This window comes from Salmo trutta, chromosome 39 (assembly GCF_901001165.1).
Source record: "Salmo trutta chromosome 39, fSalTru1.1, whole genome shotgun sequence".
NCBI lineage: Eukaryota > Metazoa > Chordata > Actinopteri > Salmoniformes > Salmonidae > Salmo > Salmo trutta.
The window spans coordinates 25,063,865-25,084,538 of NC_042995.1; the positions used below are offsets into that span (position 1 = coordinate 25,063,865).

Below are 20,674 nucleotides of genomic sequence, written 5' to 3' on the forward strand. Positions count from 1 at the left end.
TATTTACCATTCGGATAGTGTCTAGAACGCACGAACAAAACGTCGCTGATGGAACATAACTATGGATTATTTTGGACCAAACCTACATTTGTTATTGAAGTAGAAGTCCTGGGAGTGCATTCTGACGAAGAACAGGAAAGGTAATAACATTTTTGTTATAGTAAATCTGATTTTGGTGAGTGCTAAACTGGGTGGGTGTCTAAATAGCTAGCCCTGTGATGCCGGGCTATCTACTGAGAATATTGTAAAATGTGCTTTCACCGAAAAGCTATTTTAAAATCGGACATATCGAGTGCATAGAGGAGTTCTGTATCTATAATTCTTAAAAATAATTGTTATGTTTTTTGTGAACGTTTATCGTGAGTAATTGAGTAAATTCACCGGAGGTTTGCGGGGGGTATACTAGTTCTGAATGTCACATGCTAATATAAAAAAGCTATTTTTTTTATATAAATATGAACTTGGTTGAACAAAACATGCATGCATTGTATAACATAATGTGCTAGGGTTGTCATCTGATGAAGATCATCAAAGGTTAGTGCTGCATTTAGCTGTCTTCTGGGTTTTTGTGACATTATATGCTAGCTTGAAAAATGGGTGTCTGATTATTTCTGGCTGGGTACTCTGCTGACATAATCTAATGTTTTGCTTTCGCTGTAAAGCCTTTTTGAAATCGGACAGTGTGGTTAGATTAACGAGAGTCTTGTCTTTAAAATGCTGTAAATTAGTCATATGTTTGAAAAATGGAAGTTTTCGGATTTTAGAGGAATTTGTATTTCGCGCCACGCCCATCATTGGATATTGGAGCAGGTGTTCCGCTAGCGGAACATCTAGATATGAGGTTAATCTAACCACACTGTCCGATTTCAAAAAGGCTTTACAACGAAAGCAAAACATTAGATTATGTCAGCAGAGTACCCAGCCAGAAATAATCAGACACCCATTTTTCAAGCTAGCATATAATGTCACATAAACCCAAACCACAGCTAAATGCAGCACTAACCATCTTCATCAGATGACAATCTTAGGACATTGTTATCTTCTTCAGCCTACCATCCCGTTAGCGGGATCATTTTCCAGCGAAAACTCCTAGCGACATTAGCATAACGAAATTCAATATATATTTTTTTTCAAATATAGGGCTGTCTCATATCGTTTTATAGATACACCTCTCTTGAATCGACCCTCGTTGTCCGATTTCAAAAAGGTTTTACAGGAAAAGCACAATATTAGATTATGTTAGAGGAGTACATGGTAAAAGTCGCATCATATGAATTTTCCGAGCAAGCACACCCATCACATATAACCAAAAAACAGCTAAATGCAGCACTAACCTTTTACAAACTTCATCAGATGACACACCTAGGACATCATGTTACACACAGCATGCAATCTTTTGTTCAATAAAGGTCATATTTCTATATAAAAATAGCATTTTACATCGGCACCTGAGGTTGACTAACAATTTCCCATAAAATGCGTCCCGGGAAACAGTGCTACAATTTTATAAAGAACTATTCGAAAACGATTTTTTTTTTTTATATTGTCAATCTAAGATTTATAGATGAATATCTCTTGAAAACACCAGTCAAAACAGATTTTAAATTAACTTTACAGGGTAATCACACTTTGAGATCAAATGGGATGCGATACCCAGAAATTGAGCTCGAAAACCTAGCTCGGCGCCACCTGTGAACAATAGCACGTAACATCTGATATTGTATAATATCGCCAATAATCCCTCACCTTTAGTTGTCTTCATCAGAAATCACTTCCCGATGTCCCAGGTCCATGACAAATGTATTTTCGGTCGAAAAAGTCCATGCTTTATGTTCCATTAGCTTCCTCTTGTTAGCGCGTCCTAAGGCTGTAATCAAATGTCGATCCGTGGGCGGCAGCTGTCTAACGCAAAATGACTGTTTACGGTAAGTTAGGGTCGTTCAAACATGTCAAACGTTGTATCAAGTAATCGTCAGGGCCTGTTTCAACAAGAGAGCCAATCAGATTCAAGTGGGACGATTTCATTGTGTTTCAAAAAACTTCCAAAGGTGGGGGCAGACACGGCCGCCAACGTCACAATGCTCATGGCCCTCCGACTGTGACCAATTGCCACATCGTCTCTTTCACTGAGTTTCCACCGCAGAACCCTCAAAACACTTTGTAAAGACTGGGGACATCTAGTGGAAGCACTGGAAAGTGCTCAATTATCATTTTTTTACGTTGTGATTTATAGGTAAGGCTGTGAAGTCGAGTCGACAATTCAGATTTCCACTTCCTGGTTCAATCGGTCTCGGGGTTTTGACTGCCATACGAGTTCTGTTATACTCACAGACACCATTCAAACAGTTTTAGAAAATTTAGGGTGTTTTCTATCCATATAAAATAAGTATATGCATGTCCTAGCTTCTGACTTTGATTAGTAGGCCGTTGAAAATGGGAACGATTTTTTTCCAAAATGCGCTGTGGCGCCCCCTATCCTAGGGTAAGTCCAACAGGTTAAACAATAAATGCATGACTGTTCAATCAAGTTCATATTTATATCAAAAACCAGCTTTTTACATTAGCAGGTGACTAGCATGTGACTAGCATTCCCACCGAACACTTCCGGTGAATTTACTAAATTACTCACGATAAACGTTCACAAAGAAAATAACAATTATTTAAAGAATTATAGATACAGAACTCCTCTATGCACTCAATATGTCCCATTTTAAAATAGCTTTTCGGTGAAAGCACATTTTGCAATATTCTAAGTAGATAGCCCGGCATCACAGGGCTAGCTATTTAGACACCCAGCAAGTTTAGCATTCACCAAAGTCAGATTTACTATAAGAAAAATGTTATTACCTTTGGTGTTCTTCGTCAGAATGCACTCCCAGGACTTCTACTTCAATAACAAATGTTGGTTTGTTCCCAAATAATCCATTGTTATATCCAAACAGCTGCGTTTTGTTCGTGCCTTCAAGACACTATCCGAAAGGGTAAATAAGGGTTACGAGCACTGCGCATTTCGTGACAAAAAATGTCTAAATATTCCATTACCGTACTTCGAAGCATGTCAACCGCTGTTTAAAATCAATTTTTATGCCATTTTTCTCGTAAAAAAGCGATAATATTCCGACCGGGAAATCGTTTTTTATTACAAAGAGAGTGAAAGTAAAAGCATGCTATCCCCTCATGCACGAGCCTCAGTCTAATGGCCCTCTGATAGACCACTTGCCAAACGCGCTAGTGTGTTTCAGCCTGGGCCTTGAATTACGTCATTCAGCTTTTTTCCCGGGTTCTGAGAGCCTATGGGAGCCGTAGGAAGTGTCACGTCATGCCAGAGATCCCCTGTTTTTGTTAGATATTATCAAGGAGGGCAAGAAATGGTCAGAGAGGGCGCTTCCTGTTTGGAATCTTCTCAGGTTTTGGCCTGCCAAATGAGTTCTGTTATACTTACAGACACCATTCAAACAGTTTTAGAAACTTTAGGGTGTTTTCTATCCAAAGCCAATACTTATATGCATATTCTAGTTACTGGGCAGGAGTAGTAACCAGATTAAATCGGGTACGTTTTTTATCCGGCCGTGCAAATACTGCCCCCTAGCCCCAACAGGTTAACTTCCTGACTGATGTCTTGAGATGTTGCTTCAATATATCCACATCATTTTCCTGCCTCATGAATCCATCTATTTTGTGAAGTGCACCATTCCCTCCTACAGCAAAGCACCCCCACAACATGACTTTGCCATCGTTGGTGCTATTGGGATGGTTCTCTTCTGCTTGCAAGCCTCCCCCTTTTTACTCCAAACATAACAATGGTCATTATGGCCAAACAGTTCTATTTTTATTTAATCAGACCAGAGGACATTTCTCCAAAAAGTACGATCTTTTTCCCCATGTGCAGTTGCAAACCGTAGTCTGGCTTTTTTATGGCGGTTTTGGAGCAGTGGCTTCTTCCTTGCTGAGCGGCCTTTCAGGTTATGGCGTATTGGACTCGTTTTACTGTGGATATAGATACGTTTGTACCTGTTTCCTCCAGCATCTTCACAAGGATCTTTGCTGTTGTTCTGGGATTGATTTGCACTTTTCGCACCAAAGTACGTTCATCTCTAGGAGACAGAACGCGTCTCCTTCCTGAGTGGTATGATGGCTGCGTGGTCCCATGGTGTTTATACTTGCGTACTATTGTTTGTACAGATGAACGTGGTACCTTAAGGCGTTTTTCTTAGGTCTTGGCTGATTTCTTTTGATTTTCCCATGATGTCAAGCAAAGAGGCACTGAGTTTGAAGGTAGGCCTTGAAATACATCCACAGGTACACCTCCAATTGACTCAAATTATGTCAATTAGCCTATCAGAGGCTTCTAAAGCCATGACATAATTTTTCTGGAATTATCCAAGCTGTTTAAAGGCACAGTCAACTTAGTGTATGTAAACTTCTGACCCACTGACATTGTGATCTATTGCATTTTAAGTGAAATAATCTGTCTGTAAACAATTGTTGGAAAAATTGCTTGTGTCATACACAAAGTAGATGTCCTAACCGACTTGCCAAAACATTAGTTTGTTAACATGACATTTGTGGAGTGGTTGAAACACTTAGGTTGGAGTTATTACAACTAGTTTATTAAACCTTCCAACTTCAACTGTATATGTGTGTGTGTGGTCACAATAATTATATTATAAAGGCTGTCATGGCTAACTGCAATATTAGTGTACTGTTTTTTTTCTCAAGACTTGAGTGTCATTTGCAGTAAAGTCTAGGCAACAAATAACATTGGATTGCTTTCTTTACATTTTTCAGCTGTGAGGTAGGTTCACATTAACCACTTTTTATTTTACAGAGATTGATCATGTAGATCATATTCTTTGTTGTTTAATTATTTAAAACCTTAATTTCCCCCAAGCAGGGAAAAAGTGTCGCCTTTTGAGGCCCTCATGAGTTTGCATCCCTGATTTATGCTTCTCTTGCATGCTGTTCTTTCTGCTTATCCACCCTACAACCCTCTAATCTTCCATGTCCTCAGGAAGCCTATAGGCTAGACGGAGAGAAGCTTACAGAGCACCCCACTTCTGGAGGTCAAGGTTCTTATTGTAGGGACAACGTAAACTACACCATAATTAAACTTCTTAGGGATCAAATCCCTTGAGCGGGATCGATTTGACAACATCCGGTGAAATTGCAGAGCGCCAAATTCAAATTAAATGACTATAAATATTTTAACTTTCATGAAATCACAAGTGTAATACATCAAAATAAAGCTTATCTTCTTGTTAATCCAGCCGCTGTGTCAGATTTCAAAAAGGCTTTACGGCAAAAGCAAACCATGTGATTATCTGAGGACAGTACACCGCATACAAACACATGAAATTCATATTTCAACCAGGCAGGTACGTGATAAAAGTCAGAAATAGCGATATAATATATGCCTTACCTTTGAAGATCTTCTTCTGTTGGCACTCCAAAATGTCCCAGAAAACATCACAAATGGTCCTTTTGTTCGATAATGTCCTTCTTTATGTCCTAAAAATTTCAATTTATTTGGTGCATTTGATTCAGAAATACACCGGTTTCAACTCGCCCAACATGCCTACAAAGTATCTAAGTTACCTGTAAACTTGGTCCAAACATTTCAAACAATGTTCTTAATCCAACCTTAGGTACCCTAAAACGTAAATAATCGATCAAATTTAAGACAGGATATACTGTATTCAATACCGGATAAAAACAACGTAAAGCGCATTCCAGGTCAAGCGCACCAAAAGACTTGAGTCCATCTGAGTGACACATAGAAGGAACAGGGCTACTTCTTAATTTCTCAAAAGAAAAACATCAACCAATCTCTAAACTGTTGACATCTAGTGGAAGCCATAGGAACTGCAGCCAGATTCCTATTAAAAAGGCCTTCCCATAGAAAACTAATGGAAAACACATTGACCTCCAAAAACATTTTTCCCTGGAAGGATTGTTCTGGGGGTTTCACCTGCCAAATCAGTTCTGTTATACTCACAGACATTATTCAAACAGTTTTAGAAACTGAGTGTTTTCTATCCAAATCTACTAATAATATGCATATCCTAGCTTCTGGGCCTGAGTAGCAGGCAGTTTACTTTGGGCACGCTTTTCATCCGGACATGAAAATAGTGCCCCCTATCCCTAAGAAGTTTTAATAGCATCAGTATTGAATGAATGACAGTTTGGGACACTCGCATAGGCCTAGGTAAGAAGTTCCCCCTATGTGGCATAACATAGGCCTATGTCCTTGGCCTGTATAACGAACATATTAGAATGTAGTATTATTTCCAAAACCAGTTGGTTTTAATTAGATATGCATGTTAGTTACTTAAGAGCGTGTGTTGATGTATACCTTTCTCTCTTTCTGTTACAATGCTTCTCCTCCAGCAAGGACAAGTTTGGAAGGTTTGCACAGCTTTTCGCCTTCCACTAAATCTCAACCTTCCTATCGCCTTCTACCTAGTCTCATGTTTCATGACCCTTCTCTATGTTAACCACAGTGCCTTAGCACATAGTGTTGTACAGCTGCTATAAGAGGTCTGTGTTGCCAAATCGGAATGCTTTTGTTTCCCGTCTCGTTGAGCTATTGCCAGAAAAATGGTCTTTAAAAGCAGAATTTATAATAGAAAGGATTTTGATTGACGGCTACTGTGTGTTACTGTGTGTTTTGAGAAACATGGTGCTTCGTGTTGTACTTTTCTCTCCCATTCTTAAATCCTTGCCCTTCAGTAGTTTGTGTTGCAATCCACTGAGCCTATATGTGTAGTATAGTCTAGATACTTACATGCCATTCCTGTTGTAGCTTTTTAGCCTATTTGTTGAACAAAAAAAACACGCAATGTCACTCTTTTAGACCTACAGGCTCTGTTTTGTCTCAGATCTTCGTATCGCCCCTCTTTCTCAAATGAAGACTGCCGTTATGTAGCAAGCAACATCATCCATACTAACCACTACTGTAGGCTAGGGTCGTCACAATACCAGTGTCACGATTCTGCTATGCAACATTTTCTATAGGAAGCAGACTAAACTCCTTTGTCCTTTAAGAGCTTGCTGTGCTATATCTTGGAAAATAAACAAATGCAACACTGGTGGACAACAGAAGGCTGTTTGTTTCCAACATTAGGACTGTTTTCCTCAATAACGTATAGCATGGAATGCACAGAGAAGTCCCTATCACAGTTGGAGGCCCTCCCTTCTCTTGCTAGAACAAAAGCAGTACCTGTTGCCTGCCGACCCGGTAGCGACGAACCTACCGATTCTATACTCGTCAGTGGCCAAAAACTTGACTTTGAGCCAATCTGAGAGCACGAACCCCCACGTGGGGGAGTCAACAACAAAAAATGACAAATAAGGGCATTTTCTTCGTACATCCTCGGATGAGCCAGTCACACTTCATATGCAATGTAGGCTATGGGATGGTGGCTAGCTAAGTGTAGAGTTGCAATGCCCACAACACTAAATACTTCCTCCAAGCTAGCTAACCACTGTAGCTAGTATTGACACTATAATTATTCACAATGGTTGTTAGCTGCCCTGTTAGTGGTGTCCTTGGCTGGCTGGCTGGCTGGCTGGCTAGCTAGCTAGCTAGCTATGTTGTGCTAGCTAGTGAATATGCTAACATTAGCTAGCTAGCTAAACATTTGGCTATGGTCTGACACTGGCAGTATGGGATTATGGAGAGTGAATTAAATTGTTTCTTTGCCATCTTGCTAGGTAATTATCTAGCTGTGGCCATCTGGTTAGTATCAACAAGGGCTTTCTACAAAATCGCAACATTAGCGCAGATCACTTGGAATCTAGACTATAAGCAATACGAACGGATATGCATTGCCAAACAACGTTACTGCCACCTTCTGGCCTGGAGTATTTTAACAAGGCTGAGTTCCAAAGTCTTTGAGGTGTGAACATAAACGAGATTGAACAGTGTCGGCAGTCAGAGGTTGGCAGGCAAGCATTTGTAATCTTACCGGTGTGTTTGAGCTGTGTCTGCATCATGTTTTGTTTCTTTGCCATAAAAGTTCTGAATATCGCAAACTGGTATCGTGACAACCCTACTGTAGGCAACACCAGGACAGCATTAGAATGCTTGACACCCCACAGAGCCATATTAACCAGTTCAACCAATTAATCCAATCACTGTTTTAAGTACAGAGAGAGAGAGCTTAATTGTCTAATTGAAAGCTTTTTAATACTTTTTAAAGTTGTGTTATTGGCAGTTAATTGTTGACCAACGATGACTGGCTTTATAGTGGATGAAGATACGTCACCTACAGAGGCTATTGTGTATCATTCTGTGTATTTTCATTTTGACGTGGCAAATTGTTTGCAACACCATGCAAAAAACAGTGCATTGTTTTCATACTGTACTGTTAAGTTATTCAGGCTTGATAAGGCAAGACTTGGTGGAAGTCTGACATTAATACAGTAAGGTTGTGTAAGTTACATTTAGGGTCATGTTCTTTAGGCATCAAACGGAAGAAAACCGACTAAAACAAGGAGGGACATCCTGGACGCAACTTTTCGCTTTCCGTGGGCAAAACAGTCTCTTGCGTGCCCTAATGAGCTTGACCCTGATGTTTTGACTGCCCACCGTTTTCATATACAAGCCTACTTTCTCCAATGATTGTGGTATAGTATTAAAGTTAGTGTCCACACACACCATAAGGTTTAGTAATTATCATTATTAACCTATGTGATGACAACGCATGCATGCACAGCATCCTGTTCACCTTATGACACGTGTACCCAAAATGCATGCCTCTATACCACCATGTTAAAGGGGAAGTTGACCTAAAATCCAAAATGTCCCAAGTGATTCCATACATTAAAACTAGTTCGGTGGAGTTTTCCTTCTCTCTCCCTGCAGTCTAGAACTGGAAAGCTGCTAAAACAGGTCACGTGATGTGTTTTTGTGCACTGCTAGCTCTGCTAGCTCTGCTGTCAGAGACACAGTTTTTGTTTTATTGACGGCATATGGCTGAATTACCCAAAAAAATATATAAGTACTCTCAAAGACTAACAATGTGCCATGTTATAGCCTGAATTTAAAATTGATTAAATTGCACACAAAAAAATGTTTTGGCCTACACACAATATCCTATAATGTCACAGTGGAATTATGTTTTTCGAAACGTTTACAAATTATTTAAATTAAATGCTGAAATGTCTTGAGTCTAAGTTTTCAACCCCTTTAAGGCAAGCCTAAATAAGTTCAGCAGTAAAAATTTGCATAACAAGTTTCATGGACTCATGGCAATAATAGTGTTTAACTAACCTTATCTATATACCCCACATGCAATTATCTGTAAGGTCCCTCAGTCGAGCAGTGAATTTCAAACACAGATTCAACTAAAAAGACCAGGGAGGTTTTCCAATACCGCACAAGAAAGGGCACCTATTGGTAGATGGGTAAAATAAAAAGCAGACTTTAAATATCCCATTGAGCATGATAAAGTTATGAATTACACTCTGAATGGTGTATCAATACACCCAGTCACTATGAAGATACAGGCGTCCTTCCCAACTCGGTTGCCGCAGAGGAAGGAATTCACTTTTTTTCCTGAATATAAAGTGTTGTATTGGATTTGCCCCAAACATATTACTGAGTACTACTCTCCATATTTTCAAGCATAGTGGTGGCTGCGTCATGTTATGGGTATGCTTATAATCTTTAAGGACTGGGGGGTTTTTCAGGATAAAAAGTCAACGGAATGGAGCTAAACACAGGTGGAATCGTAGAGGAAAACCTGGTTCACTTTTCAGCAGGACAATAACCCTACAACACAAGGTCAAATCTACACTGGAGTTCCTTACCAAGAAGACCGTAACAGTGGCAGAGTTATAGTTTTGACGTACATCTACTTGAAGATCTATGGAAAGACCTGAAAATGGTTATCTAGCAATGATCAACAACCAATTTGACAGAGCTTGAAGATTATTGAAAAGGTAATGGGCAAATGTTACACAATGCAGGTGTGGAAAGCTCTTTTGAGACTTTTACACAGAAAGACTTACAGCTGTAATCGCTGCCAAAAGTACTTCTACAAAGTATTGACTTGGGTATAAATTAGATATTTCATGTGAGTACTCAACAGTCAAATGCCCATCCCTAGTCTCATACAGCATAGCTTTGAAGTGGGTCCTCTGCAGTGAGTCACTGGGTCCAGGAGTCCGGATTCCTCTCCCATCCTGCGTGTTAAATACCGTCCGAGCCAAATATCCACTGCCGTAGGGGGTATACCCTGGTTTTCAGGAAGTGAAAGACTCCCAGGTATGTGCTGCTCTGTCGTGAGAATTTTTATCCCAATTGTTGAACTCAACTATCACTCAAGCTTTAAATAATTCCCAGAGGTTGTAATGCCCTGTTTAATAAATTATTATTCAAAGACCCAGTCTGCAATAGATCAATACTTTATTAAAAAAGTACTCTCCCGTCAAAAATGAGAACTCAGTCATTTTTACAATTCCCATACCCACAAACACACACACACACACACCAGTAGAAACTCCACCTCCCTTTTAGATGGGCTGTATTTTTCCACAATACCAACACATCATTTCTCATTATCTTCTGTAAGCCTAGGCATTTCTAACAGTTACTCCCCTACCTAGATTGGGGAGGCCTCTTTCCTGTTATTGGTTTCAGAGTTCTCACAAGTCGACAGTTCAGTAGGCCTTGAATGTCTCAACTATACATTTCTCACATTGCTGCATAGTAACACAATGGTTTTTGTCTCAACTTGTCTTACACACACATTATTGGATTATAGTCTTATAATTCTAATACATTTCACACAGTGATACAGTTTCAGAGTGGAACACTTTAGCCATTATCTTAAAACATACAAATTATTCTATCATGCTCCCAGCCTGTGATTTGTTTTGTCAGGTTAGGTACTGTGACTGCAAAAATAAAGAATATCCATGCAAATGGACCACAAAAACTGGAATACAAAACATTCAAACATTGTTTAGTTATATATATACAAATATTTTAAAAACTAGTATACAACATGTTAGCAACCTATTGTATGTGCATCATGAAAGTCTTTGTGTCTACTTCATTCTGGAGTGATATCTTCTAACCAGGTCCTTTCTCAGGTCTCTCCTCTAGTAATGTTGGCTGGAAGATTAAAGTAGGTTTGGGCAGGCGGGATGAAGGATTCTTGTAAACCACCGTTGGATGTTGTTACCACTCCAGCACCTGGTCAACCAGTTTCTCCCTGAACTGCAAAAGTATTTTTTTTGGCCACCCACTGGTTGGACTGTTTTGGGATCAAGTGTTTCTCACCTACACAATTAAAGCACAGGGCAGTTAGACATGTTTACATGGTACACACACAGACTTATTCTTAATGATGATTTTTGTGTTTCACAAAATACTGGTAGCTTATGTCGTAACAGGAAATATGGTACTTCATATTATTCTAGACATAATGTATTCAAAATGTGATGTACATGAGTGATCTATTTTATAATAAAAATACTGATATAAAGAAAATTAGGTCTATCAAGTTATTCAAGTAGCTTGTTCCCTGTCCACATTTTCATTATTATATTCCAAATTAGTATTATGTGTATTGAGAAAGGAATAACTTCCACCCAAACATAAGTCAAGTGATACCATGTTAACTAACCTATAAAACCTTTTTGTTATTGCCATTGTGCTACATGTAATTATATTGTTAGGATACTCATGGCCCCTATTGACAGGGGGAGGGAGTTACAGATAAACAATAGACCAGACTGGGAAATAATATACCCCAGGTGGTTCCTGCGGCCAGGTATTCCACACAAGGCTATACAGTTGCCTGAAATGTTGTCATGCAAATAAGTCATGGCTAGCCAACACATTGGGAAAAGGTGTGAAAATATCCAGTAGACAACATCAACTCACATTGATGCCAAAGGCACTTGCTGTTGCTTAGTCATTTGAAGACCGATCTATTGAGGCCAGAACCTGTGAGTGAGATGGGGAAATTGACCTCAGTTATTTGTGGCACAATGGGACTTCATGATACATTTGCAATATTGGCTGTAGGAATGTTTACATAGTATTTACTGTTTTTATCGTTACTAGCCATCTTCTGCATCTGTCTGCATCTGTCTATCTTTCAATGGAAAATAGTGAAACTTTGCCTTCTTCCCAAGATGTCTTTATATAGTGCATACCATGTGGCGTCAAGCTCCAAATAAGGACATAAACAGTGCATTCGGAAATTATTCAGACCCCTTGAGGTTTTCCACATTTTGTTACGTTACAGCCTTATTCAAAAATGTATGAAATTATTATTGTCCTTTATCTACTCACAAAACCTCAATGACGAAGCAAAAATTATTTAAAAAAATGTTTGTAAATGTTTTAAAAATGGAAATCACATTTACATAAGTATTCCGACCCTTTACCCAGTACTTTTGTTGAATAACCTTTGGCAGCGATTACATCCTCAAGTCTTCTTTGGGTATGAGGCTACAAGCTTGGCACACCTGTGTTTGGGGAGTTTCTCCCATTCTTCTCTGCAGATCCTATCAAGCTCTGTCAGGTTGGATGGAGAGCGTTGCTGCAAAGCTATTTTCAGGTCTCTCCAGAGATGTTAGATCGGGTTCAAGTCCGGGCTCTGGCTGGGGCACTCAAGGACATTCCGACACTTGTTCTGAAGTGCATTGTCTTGGCTGTATGCTTAGGGTCAATGTCTTGTTGGAAGGTGAAACCTTTGCCCTAGTCTGAGGTCCTGACCGCTCTGGAGCGCTCTGGTTTTCATCAAGGATCTCTCTGTACTTTGCTCTGTTCATCTTTCCCTTGATTCTGACTAGTGTCCCAGTCCCTGCCGCTGAAAAACATCCCCACAGCATGATGCTGCCACCCATGCGTACCCAAGGCCCTTCTCCCCCCCGATTGCTCAGTGTGGCCAGGCAGCCAGCTCTAGGAAGAGTCTTGGTGACTCCAATCAAGTTGTATAAACATCTCAAGGATGATCAATGGAAACAGGATGCACCAGAGCTCAATTTCAAGTCTCATAGCAAAGGGTCTGAATATTTATGTAATAAGGTAAAAAATCTAAACCTGTTTTTGCTTTGTCATAATGGGGTATTGTGTGTAGATTGTTGAAGAGCAACATTAATTTAATCAATTTTAGAATAAGGCTGTAACGTTTAAAAAAAGTGGGAAAAGGGAAGGGTTCTGAATACTTTCTGAATGCACTGTGCGTCAGAGTTTGCCCCACAAGAGCGCACATGTGCAGTTGTTACACATCTCCGGTGTTGCAGTTGGCCACATAAAACATCTGTGATTATTTTATATAAATATTTAAAGTGGAAAAGTATACATTTCCTGACTCAAAACTGATAGTACTTTTGATCAAAGTAGCTCAGCCGAAAAGCGTCAGTTTCTTTGTTTTCATTGAACATGCCATACAAATAAAGGCATTTTAATTCATTATCAACTCAGCAAAAAAAGAAACCTCTCACTGTCAACTGTTTATTTTCAGCAAACTTAACGTGTAAATATTTGTATGAACATAACAAGATTCAACAACTGAGACAAACTGAACAAGTTCCACAGTCATGTGACAAACAGAAATGGAATAATGTGTCCCTGAACAAAGGGGGGTCAAAAGTAACAGTCAGTATCTGGTGTGGCCACCAGCTGCATTAAGTGCTGCAGTGCATCTCTTCCCTGTAACGAACAGCGTTCAGATTGCCTGAAATGACAACAAGCTCAGTCTGATGATGCTGTGACACACCGCCCCAGACCATGACGGACCCTCCACCTCCAAATCGATCCTGCTCCAGAGTACAGGCCTCGGTGTAACGCTCATTCCTTTGACGATAAACGTGAATCCGACCATAACCCTTGGTGAGACAAAACCGCGACTCATCAGTGAAGAGCACTTTTTGCCAGTCCTGTCTGGTCCAGCGACGGTGGGTTTGTGCCCATAGGCGACGTTGTTTCCGGTGATGTCTGGTGAGGACCTGCCTTACATCAGGCCAACAAGCCCTCAGTCCAGCCTCTCTCAGCCTATTGCAGACAGTCTGAGCACTGGTGGAGGGATTGTGCTTTCCTGGTGTAACTCGGGCAGTTGTTGTTGCCATCCTGTACCTGTCCCGCAGGTGTAATATTTGGATATACCGATCCTGTGCAGGTGTTACACGTGGTCTGCCACTGCGAGGACGATCAGCTGTCCGTCCTGTCTCCCTGTAGCGCTGTCTTAGGCGTCTCACAGTACGGACATTGCAATGTATTGCCCTGGCCACATCAGCAGTCCTCATGCCTCCTTGCAGTATGCCTAAGGCACGTTCACGCAGATGAGCAGGGACCCTGGGCATCTTTCTTATGGTGTTTTTCAGAGTCAGTAGAAAGGCCTCCTTAGTGTCCTAAGTTTTCATAATTGTGACCTTAATTGCCTACCGTCTGTAAGCTGTTAGTGTCTTATCAACCATTCCACAGGTGCATGTTCATTAATTGTTTATGGTTCATTGAACAAGCATGTGAAACAGTGTTTAAACCCTTTGCAATGAAGATCTATGAAGTTATTTGGGTTTTTATGAATGATTTTTGTAAGACCGGGTCCTGAAAAAGGGCCATTTTCTTTTTTTGAATGTGGTAACCTATTTATCCGTATGCCTTCAATTAAACAAAGAATTTGTCTACAATAGGTCTTTGAATGACAACGGAGCAGAGCTAACTCCACCTAACTAGTTTCAATGTATGGAATCAGTTGTGAAATGTTTTATTTTAGGTATACTTCCCCTTTAAGAACAATCCCATTTGTAGAGAACTGCCCAATGAAAACCTGATCATAATTTAGGACAAAAACTGCATTTAACCTATTGATTCCAGATGGCATTTTTAAATTACGAGACCTAAACAGGAGACCTTGTGTAGAATGTTTTGTTCTCTTCCTCTCTCTCTCTGCTCACTCCATTTTTCAGCAAAAATGAAACCATTTTCACTCTGCCTGTTCATCCTGTCAATCATGAACTTAATTAACAACCTTCTTATTTGACTAACAATGCTGCTCAATGAGAATCAGCCAGTATTCAAAGATGACTGCTGTAGCATTTTTAGCTGTTTCTGTTCTCTTCCCTTTCCACTTTAGGCATGCGGGGACCCCAAAGCAAAGCCGTCATACCTGGTAGACAAAAACTTGGAGTCGGTAGTTAAGTTTATCGTACGAAAATTCCCTGCAATAGAGACACGAAACAATAATGTAAGTTCTGTTTTAAGTTTATTCAAATGACCTTATGTAGTAGGATATTGTATTAATATACTGTATTAATGTTATTGATTTTGTCTGTGAGCGTTCAGCGTTCAGTAACTGCCATGTAGTCAGTTGGTAGAGCATGGCGCTTGTAACGCCAGGGTTGTGGGTTCGATTCCCACGAATGAACAGTATCAAAATATATCCCCTCACTGCTGTAAGTCGCTCTGGATACGATAGTCTGCTTAATGACTAAATTGTAAAAAATGAAACATGCTGAGTGTACAAAACATTAAGAACACCTTCTTGATACACTCAGGAAACTGTTGACTGTGAAACCCAGTAGCGTTGCAGTTCTTGAGACAAACTGGTGTGCGTGGCACCTACTACCATACCCCGTTCACCCTCTGAATGGCACACATTACAAAATCCATGTCTCAATTGTCGCACGGTTTCAAAATCATTTTTAACCTGTCTCCTCACCTGGGCTCCCGAGTGGCGCAGCGGTCTAAGGCACTGCATCTCAGTGCTTGAGGCGTCACTGCATCTCAGTGCTTGAGGCGTCACTGCATCTCAGTGCTTGAGGCGTCACTGCATCTCAGTGCTTGAGGCGTCACTGCATCTCAGTGCTTGAGGCGTCACTGCATCTCAGTGCTTGAGGCGTCACTGCATCTCAGTGCTTGAGGCGTCACTGCATCTCAGTGCTTGAGGCGTCACTGCATCTCAGTGCTTGAGGCGTCACTGCATCTCAGTGCTTGAGGCGTCACTACAGACACCCTGGTTTGATTCCAGGGTGTATCACAAGCGGCCGTGATTGGGAGTCCCATAGGGCGGCGCACAATTGGCCCAGCGTCGTCCGGGTTTGGCCGGTGGGGGCCGTCACTATAAATAAGAATTTGTTCTTAACTGACTTGCCTAGTGAAATAAAGGTTAAATAAATTTCAAAAATACATCTACACTGATTTTAAGTGGATTTAAGTGACATCAATAAGGGATCATATCTTTCACCTGGATTCCCCTGGTCAGTCTGTCATGGAAAGAGCATGTGTTCATAATGTTTTGTACGCTCAGTGTATATAAAATTACTTTAGGCATGGTGTCGCCGGAAATTGTCTGTCATCATTTAAAAATGGTAACTTCTAAATGTATGATCACATAGTCATACTGTATGTACATTATGTGTACTGTACATTTGTGTTGTCATATATATGCTACTTTTTACTATTTGCCTTTGCTGTGTTTGTGTGAAATGTGTAGCTAACTGCATATAGACTGCCTATACTGCCTATAAACAAAGAACAAAACATAAGGGACATAATGACACAGTTAAACATAATTAAGCTCAAAGTCATTCCGACTTTGAGCTTAATTATGTTTAACTGTGTCATTATGTCCCTTATGTTTTTTTCTTTGTTTGTTTTTGTTCAATGTTTTGTATGCGTAAATTGGCTTTTTATGGATTGTTCTTTTTGGTAATTTTGTACTATTTGTAATGCCATTTTGCTTTGCTTAGTCTGCCTTTTTGTAGTGGAACAGTTTTAGTTCTCATCTAGCCTATTGCTTCTTATCCTGATAGACTATGCAAAGGAATCCTAGTTTCATTTTACCCACCCCATCTAGGTTAAGGCGGAAATCAGTTTAATTCTGCTTCAGCTCTTGGATTCCTTCGTATAGCCTAGTAATGCATCTTGACAACTAGGTTATCTGGTTATTAAACCATTCTATTTGAATACTCTGTCATTATTCTTACCAATTAGACTACCGTAATTTCCGGACTATTGAGCGCACCTGAATATAAGCCGCACCCACTGAATTTAAAAAAAAATATTATTTTGAACATAAATAAGCCGCAGGTGCCTACCGGTACATTGAAACAAATTAACTAAACACAGGCTTTAACGAAACACGGCTTGTAACAAAAATAAATAGGCTTTAACGAAACACTGCTTGTAACAAAAAATAAAAAATTTGCAGTAAACAGTAGCCTACCAAGAAAGTCATTGGTCACTATCTTCCTCCTCCTGTGCACTGAAACCCCCTGAAGTCATCTCCTTTCAAAAAAATTGAAAGCGGGAAAAATCCATATATTAGCCATTGTTTAAGCCACGAGGTTCAAAGCGTGGGAAAAAAGTTGCGGCTTATAGTCCGGAAATTACGGTATACATTTATCGTACAAGCTAGGCCTATATGGCTGGGTTTACACAGTTAGCCCAATTCTGATATTTTTGGCAAAAGATATGATCTGATTGGTCAAAAGTGGAAAAAAAATATTAGAGTTGAGCTGCCTGTGTAAACACCGCTTATCAGTGGGGAAACATGCAAACACAATTTATTCTTGCTAATTTGTCTTGAAAATATGTAAAAGATAAACCCCTTTACCCTCATGCTATTCAACTCTGAGGCAACGTTATGTCAGAACTAGTTGGCCCAGCTAAAAAAAATATTGAATTGTATGATTGAGATTTTGATTGGAGCATTATTCACGTGAAAATGTAACAACTAAGACCATTTCCATTTTCGCAGGAGAGAAACGTTTTTTTGTATTAATAGTATTGTATTGGTCTTCCATGAAATGTAATATAGGGCATGGGTAATCTGGTTAACCTAACCACCTGAAATTACATACTAACTTCAGAACAAACATGTCCTTATTGGTGCATTAACATTTTACTGACATACAAGACAGTCCTATAATATATGTAAGAGAATACAATTAATAATTGTATATAGCTAATGCTAGAGCTGATTTAGATAAACATAGCTAGACCAATATTTAGTCTCAGTTTGGCAATAAAGCATAGCTCATGGTAATATTACAGTCAAACATATCACAACTACAAACCATACTGGATAACGGCCTCCTGAGTGGCGCAGTGGTCTAAGGTTGTGCCACTAGAGATTCTGGATTCGAGTCCAGGCTCTGTCGCAGCTGGCCGTGACCGGGAGACCCATGGGGCGGCGCACAATTGGCCCAGAATCGTCTGGGTTAGGGGAGAGTTTGGCCGGCAGGGATGTCCTTGTCACATCGCGCGCTAGAGACTCCTGTGGCGGGCCGGGCGCAGTGGGCGCTAACACGGTCACCAGGTGTATGGTGTTTCCTCCGACACATTGGTGCAGCTGGCTTCCGGGTTAAGTGGGCATTGTGTCAAGAAGCAGTGTGGCTTGGTTGGGTTGTGTTTCGGAGGACGCACGGCTCTCAACCTTCGCCTCTCCTGAGTCCGTACGGGAGTTGCAGCGAGGAGACAAGACTGTAATTACCAATTGGATACCACGAAATTGGCTAATAATAAGTAAAAAGGGTAATAATAATAATTTAAAAAAGAAAATACTGGATAGTCACTCAGTACCTAAGGTTCCCTACAGTGCATTTTTGTCATGCAGTCATTAGCTAATAAGATCTGGAGACTGGTGTAGTTAAACTATCTAAACTTTAACACTGACAAATGGTTTACTCAAGAAGTTATCGGTTATTGGCCAAATTCAAAAGTTAGATATGCAATGAAATATAGAAAATAATAGTGCCGTAAAATGTCAACCATCAAACCAGGAGAATGACATGGTGTGTGACTGCTGGTGAAAGAAGTGAACCTTACAGATAAGTTTGACATGACTACTTTGACATGCTCCTTGAGAGACCTAACAAATTGTTTATTCTACATTTACAGCAACAGCTTACACAGCTTCAAAAAGAAAAGTCTGAAATACTAAAGAATCTATCTCTATATTACTTCACATTTGTGGATGTCATGGAATTCAAGGTAAGGAAATTCATTTTTTAAACTCGATGTTAAACTACTTTAATAGGTATGTTCATGTAATAATAAGCATAATGTAACATGCTTTTTATATATTTTTTATTTTACCTTTATTTAACTAGGCAAGTCAGTTAAGAACAAATTCCTATTTTCAATGATGGCCTAGGAACAGTGGGTTAACTGCCTTGTTCAGGGGCAGAACGACAGATTTTTACCTTGTCAGCTCGGGGAATCGATCTTGCAACCTTTCGGTTACAAGTCCAACGCTCATAGATGTGTATATAGCTGTGTTAATTAGGCTAGATCAATGTCTGAGTAGCCATTTCGTCATTACTCTGAATAGTGGTAGGAAAATGCTGCACCTGTAGAATCATATACAATTTAGCTATGTTGTACCTATACAATCCAGACATGAATGTTTTATATTTCTTCTAGGACAATGTTTCTGAATTGCTCAACACTATTGACGCTTGCCAGGTTTTCTTTGATGTTGTAAGTATTCATCTTTCCACAATTCCCTTTACTTGGTATAAAAATAAGTATTTTTTTCAAATCTCCTCAGAGATTATATATTTTCTATAATCCTAATCAAAGCTAACTGAAGTTTTTCATTCTGTCTTTATAGACGGTTAACTTTGACCTCACCAAGAACTACCTTGACTTAGTTGTCACCTACACTACACTAATGATGCTACTGTCCCGTATTGAAGAGCGGAAAGCAATCATTGGACTCTACAACTACGCCCATGAAATGACACACGGGGCCAGGTACAGCTAGAGCTATGAGCAGGACTATCCTCTGTGAAATATATTATGTGATGTCTTTTGACTTTTTTTCCCCTCTTCTCCGCAACCAGTGACAGGGAATACCCAAGGCTGGGCCAAATGATCGTGGACTATGAGAATCCTCTAAAAAAGATGATGGAAGAGTTTGTCCCTCATGGGAAGGTGAGACACAAGACATCTGTGAATATATTCCTCAGTAACACTAATATACAAAATAAAAATGGATAGCACTGTTTTACATACACGGCACAGATAGCATCATGTAAGAAATGTCCACAATTTCCTATTCACTAGCAAGTAAATACCTATAGAAATGATTATGCACCCAGAAATACCTCCAATTTATCTCCTTCTCTTTCTGTTCCGATGGCGATAGTCTTTGTCAGACGCACTCATCTCGCTGCAGATGGTCTACCCCAGGAGGAACCTGTCCGCAGACCAGTGGAGGAATGCCCAGCTTCTGAGCCTGATTAGCGCCCCCAGTACCATGCTCAACCCAGCCCAGTCAGACACAGTCAGTGCCTACTGCCCAGTCACTTTCCTAAGCCCCTACTACAACTAAACTGCTTCTAAACCCACCTTCACACCAATCAGTTAACACCTCTCACCCATCCAACACCTTATCTGGTTGACATGCCATGTGTTCTCCCATTTATTCTACTCATTCTGTAAATGTATTAGCCAGCTCTACTGTTTGGAAAATTGTGTTCATAGATGTTTTGGACAAGCTGTTTTTATAGTCCACATTATTAGCAGTCCAATAATATATTTTCAGTTCAAACTTCATCTGTGAATTCATCCTGACAAATCTCTGGTCTCTGTTCTAGATGCCCTGTGAATACCTCTCCTTAGACTGTATGGAGAAATGGATTGTGTGTAAGTTTACTGCTCAAGTTATTGTGTTAAGTTTTTTTTCCGAATTGTTCAGGGAGG

At 40.0% G+C, this 20,674-nt stretch overlaps 1 protein-coding gene across 6 annotated transcripts in view; it reads left to right on the forward strand.

Annotated features, from left to right (window-relative positions):
* The window catches only part of LOC115179663 (nck-associated protein 1-like), a 65,812-nt gene that overhangs the window by 4,940 nt on the left and 40,198 nt on the right, over positions 1-20,674 (forward strand). For 4 of the 6 annotated variants that reach the window (XM_029741322.1, XM_029741317.1, XM_029741318.1 and 1 more), the window contains exons 2-9: positions 6,388-6,405; positions 15,099-15,209; positions 18,866-18,958; positions 19,391-19,447; positions 19,581-19,723; positions 19,813-19,903; positions 20,118-20,255; positions 20,569-20,617. In XM_029741322.1, the coding sequence (XP_029597182.1) occupies positions 6,388-6,405; positions 15,099-15,209; positions 18,866-18,958; positions 19,391-19,447; positions 19,581-19,723; positions 19,813-19,903; positions 20,118-20,255; positions 20,569-20,617 (700 nt within the window). The remainder of the gene's footprint in view (positions 1-6,387; positions 6,406-15,098; positions 15,210-18,865; positions 18,959-19,390; positions 19,448-19,580; positions 19,724-19,812; positions 19,904-20,117; positions 20,256-20,568; positions 20,618-20,674) is intronic. The other 2 variants (XM_029741319.1, XM_029741321.1) reach the window with 1 other exon arrangement.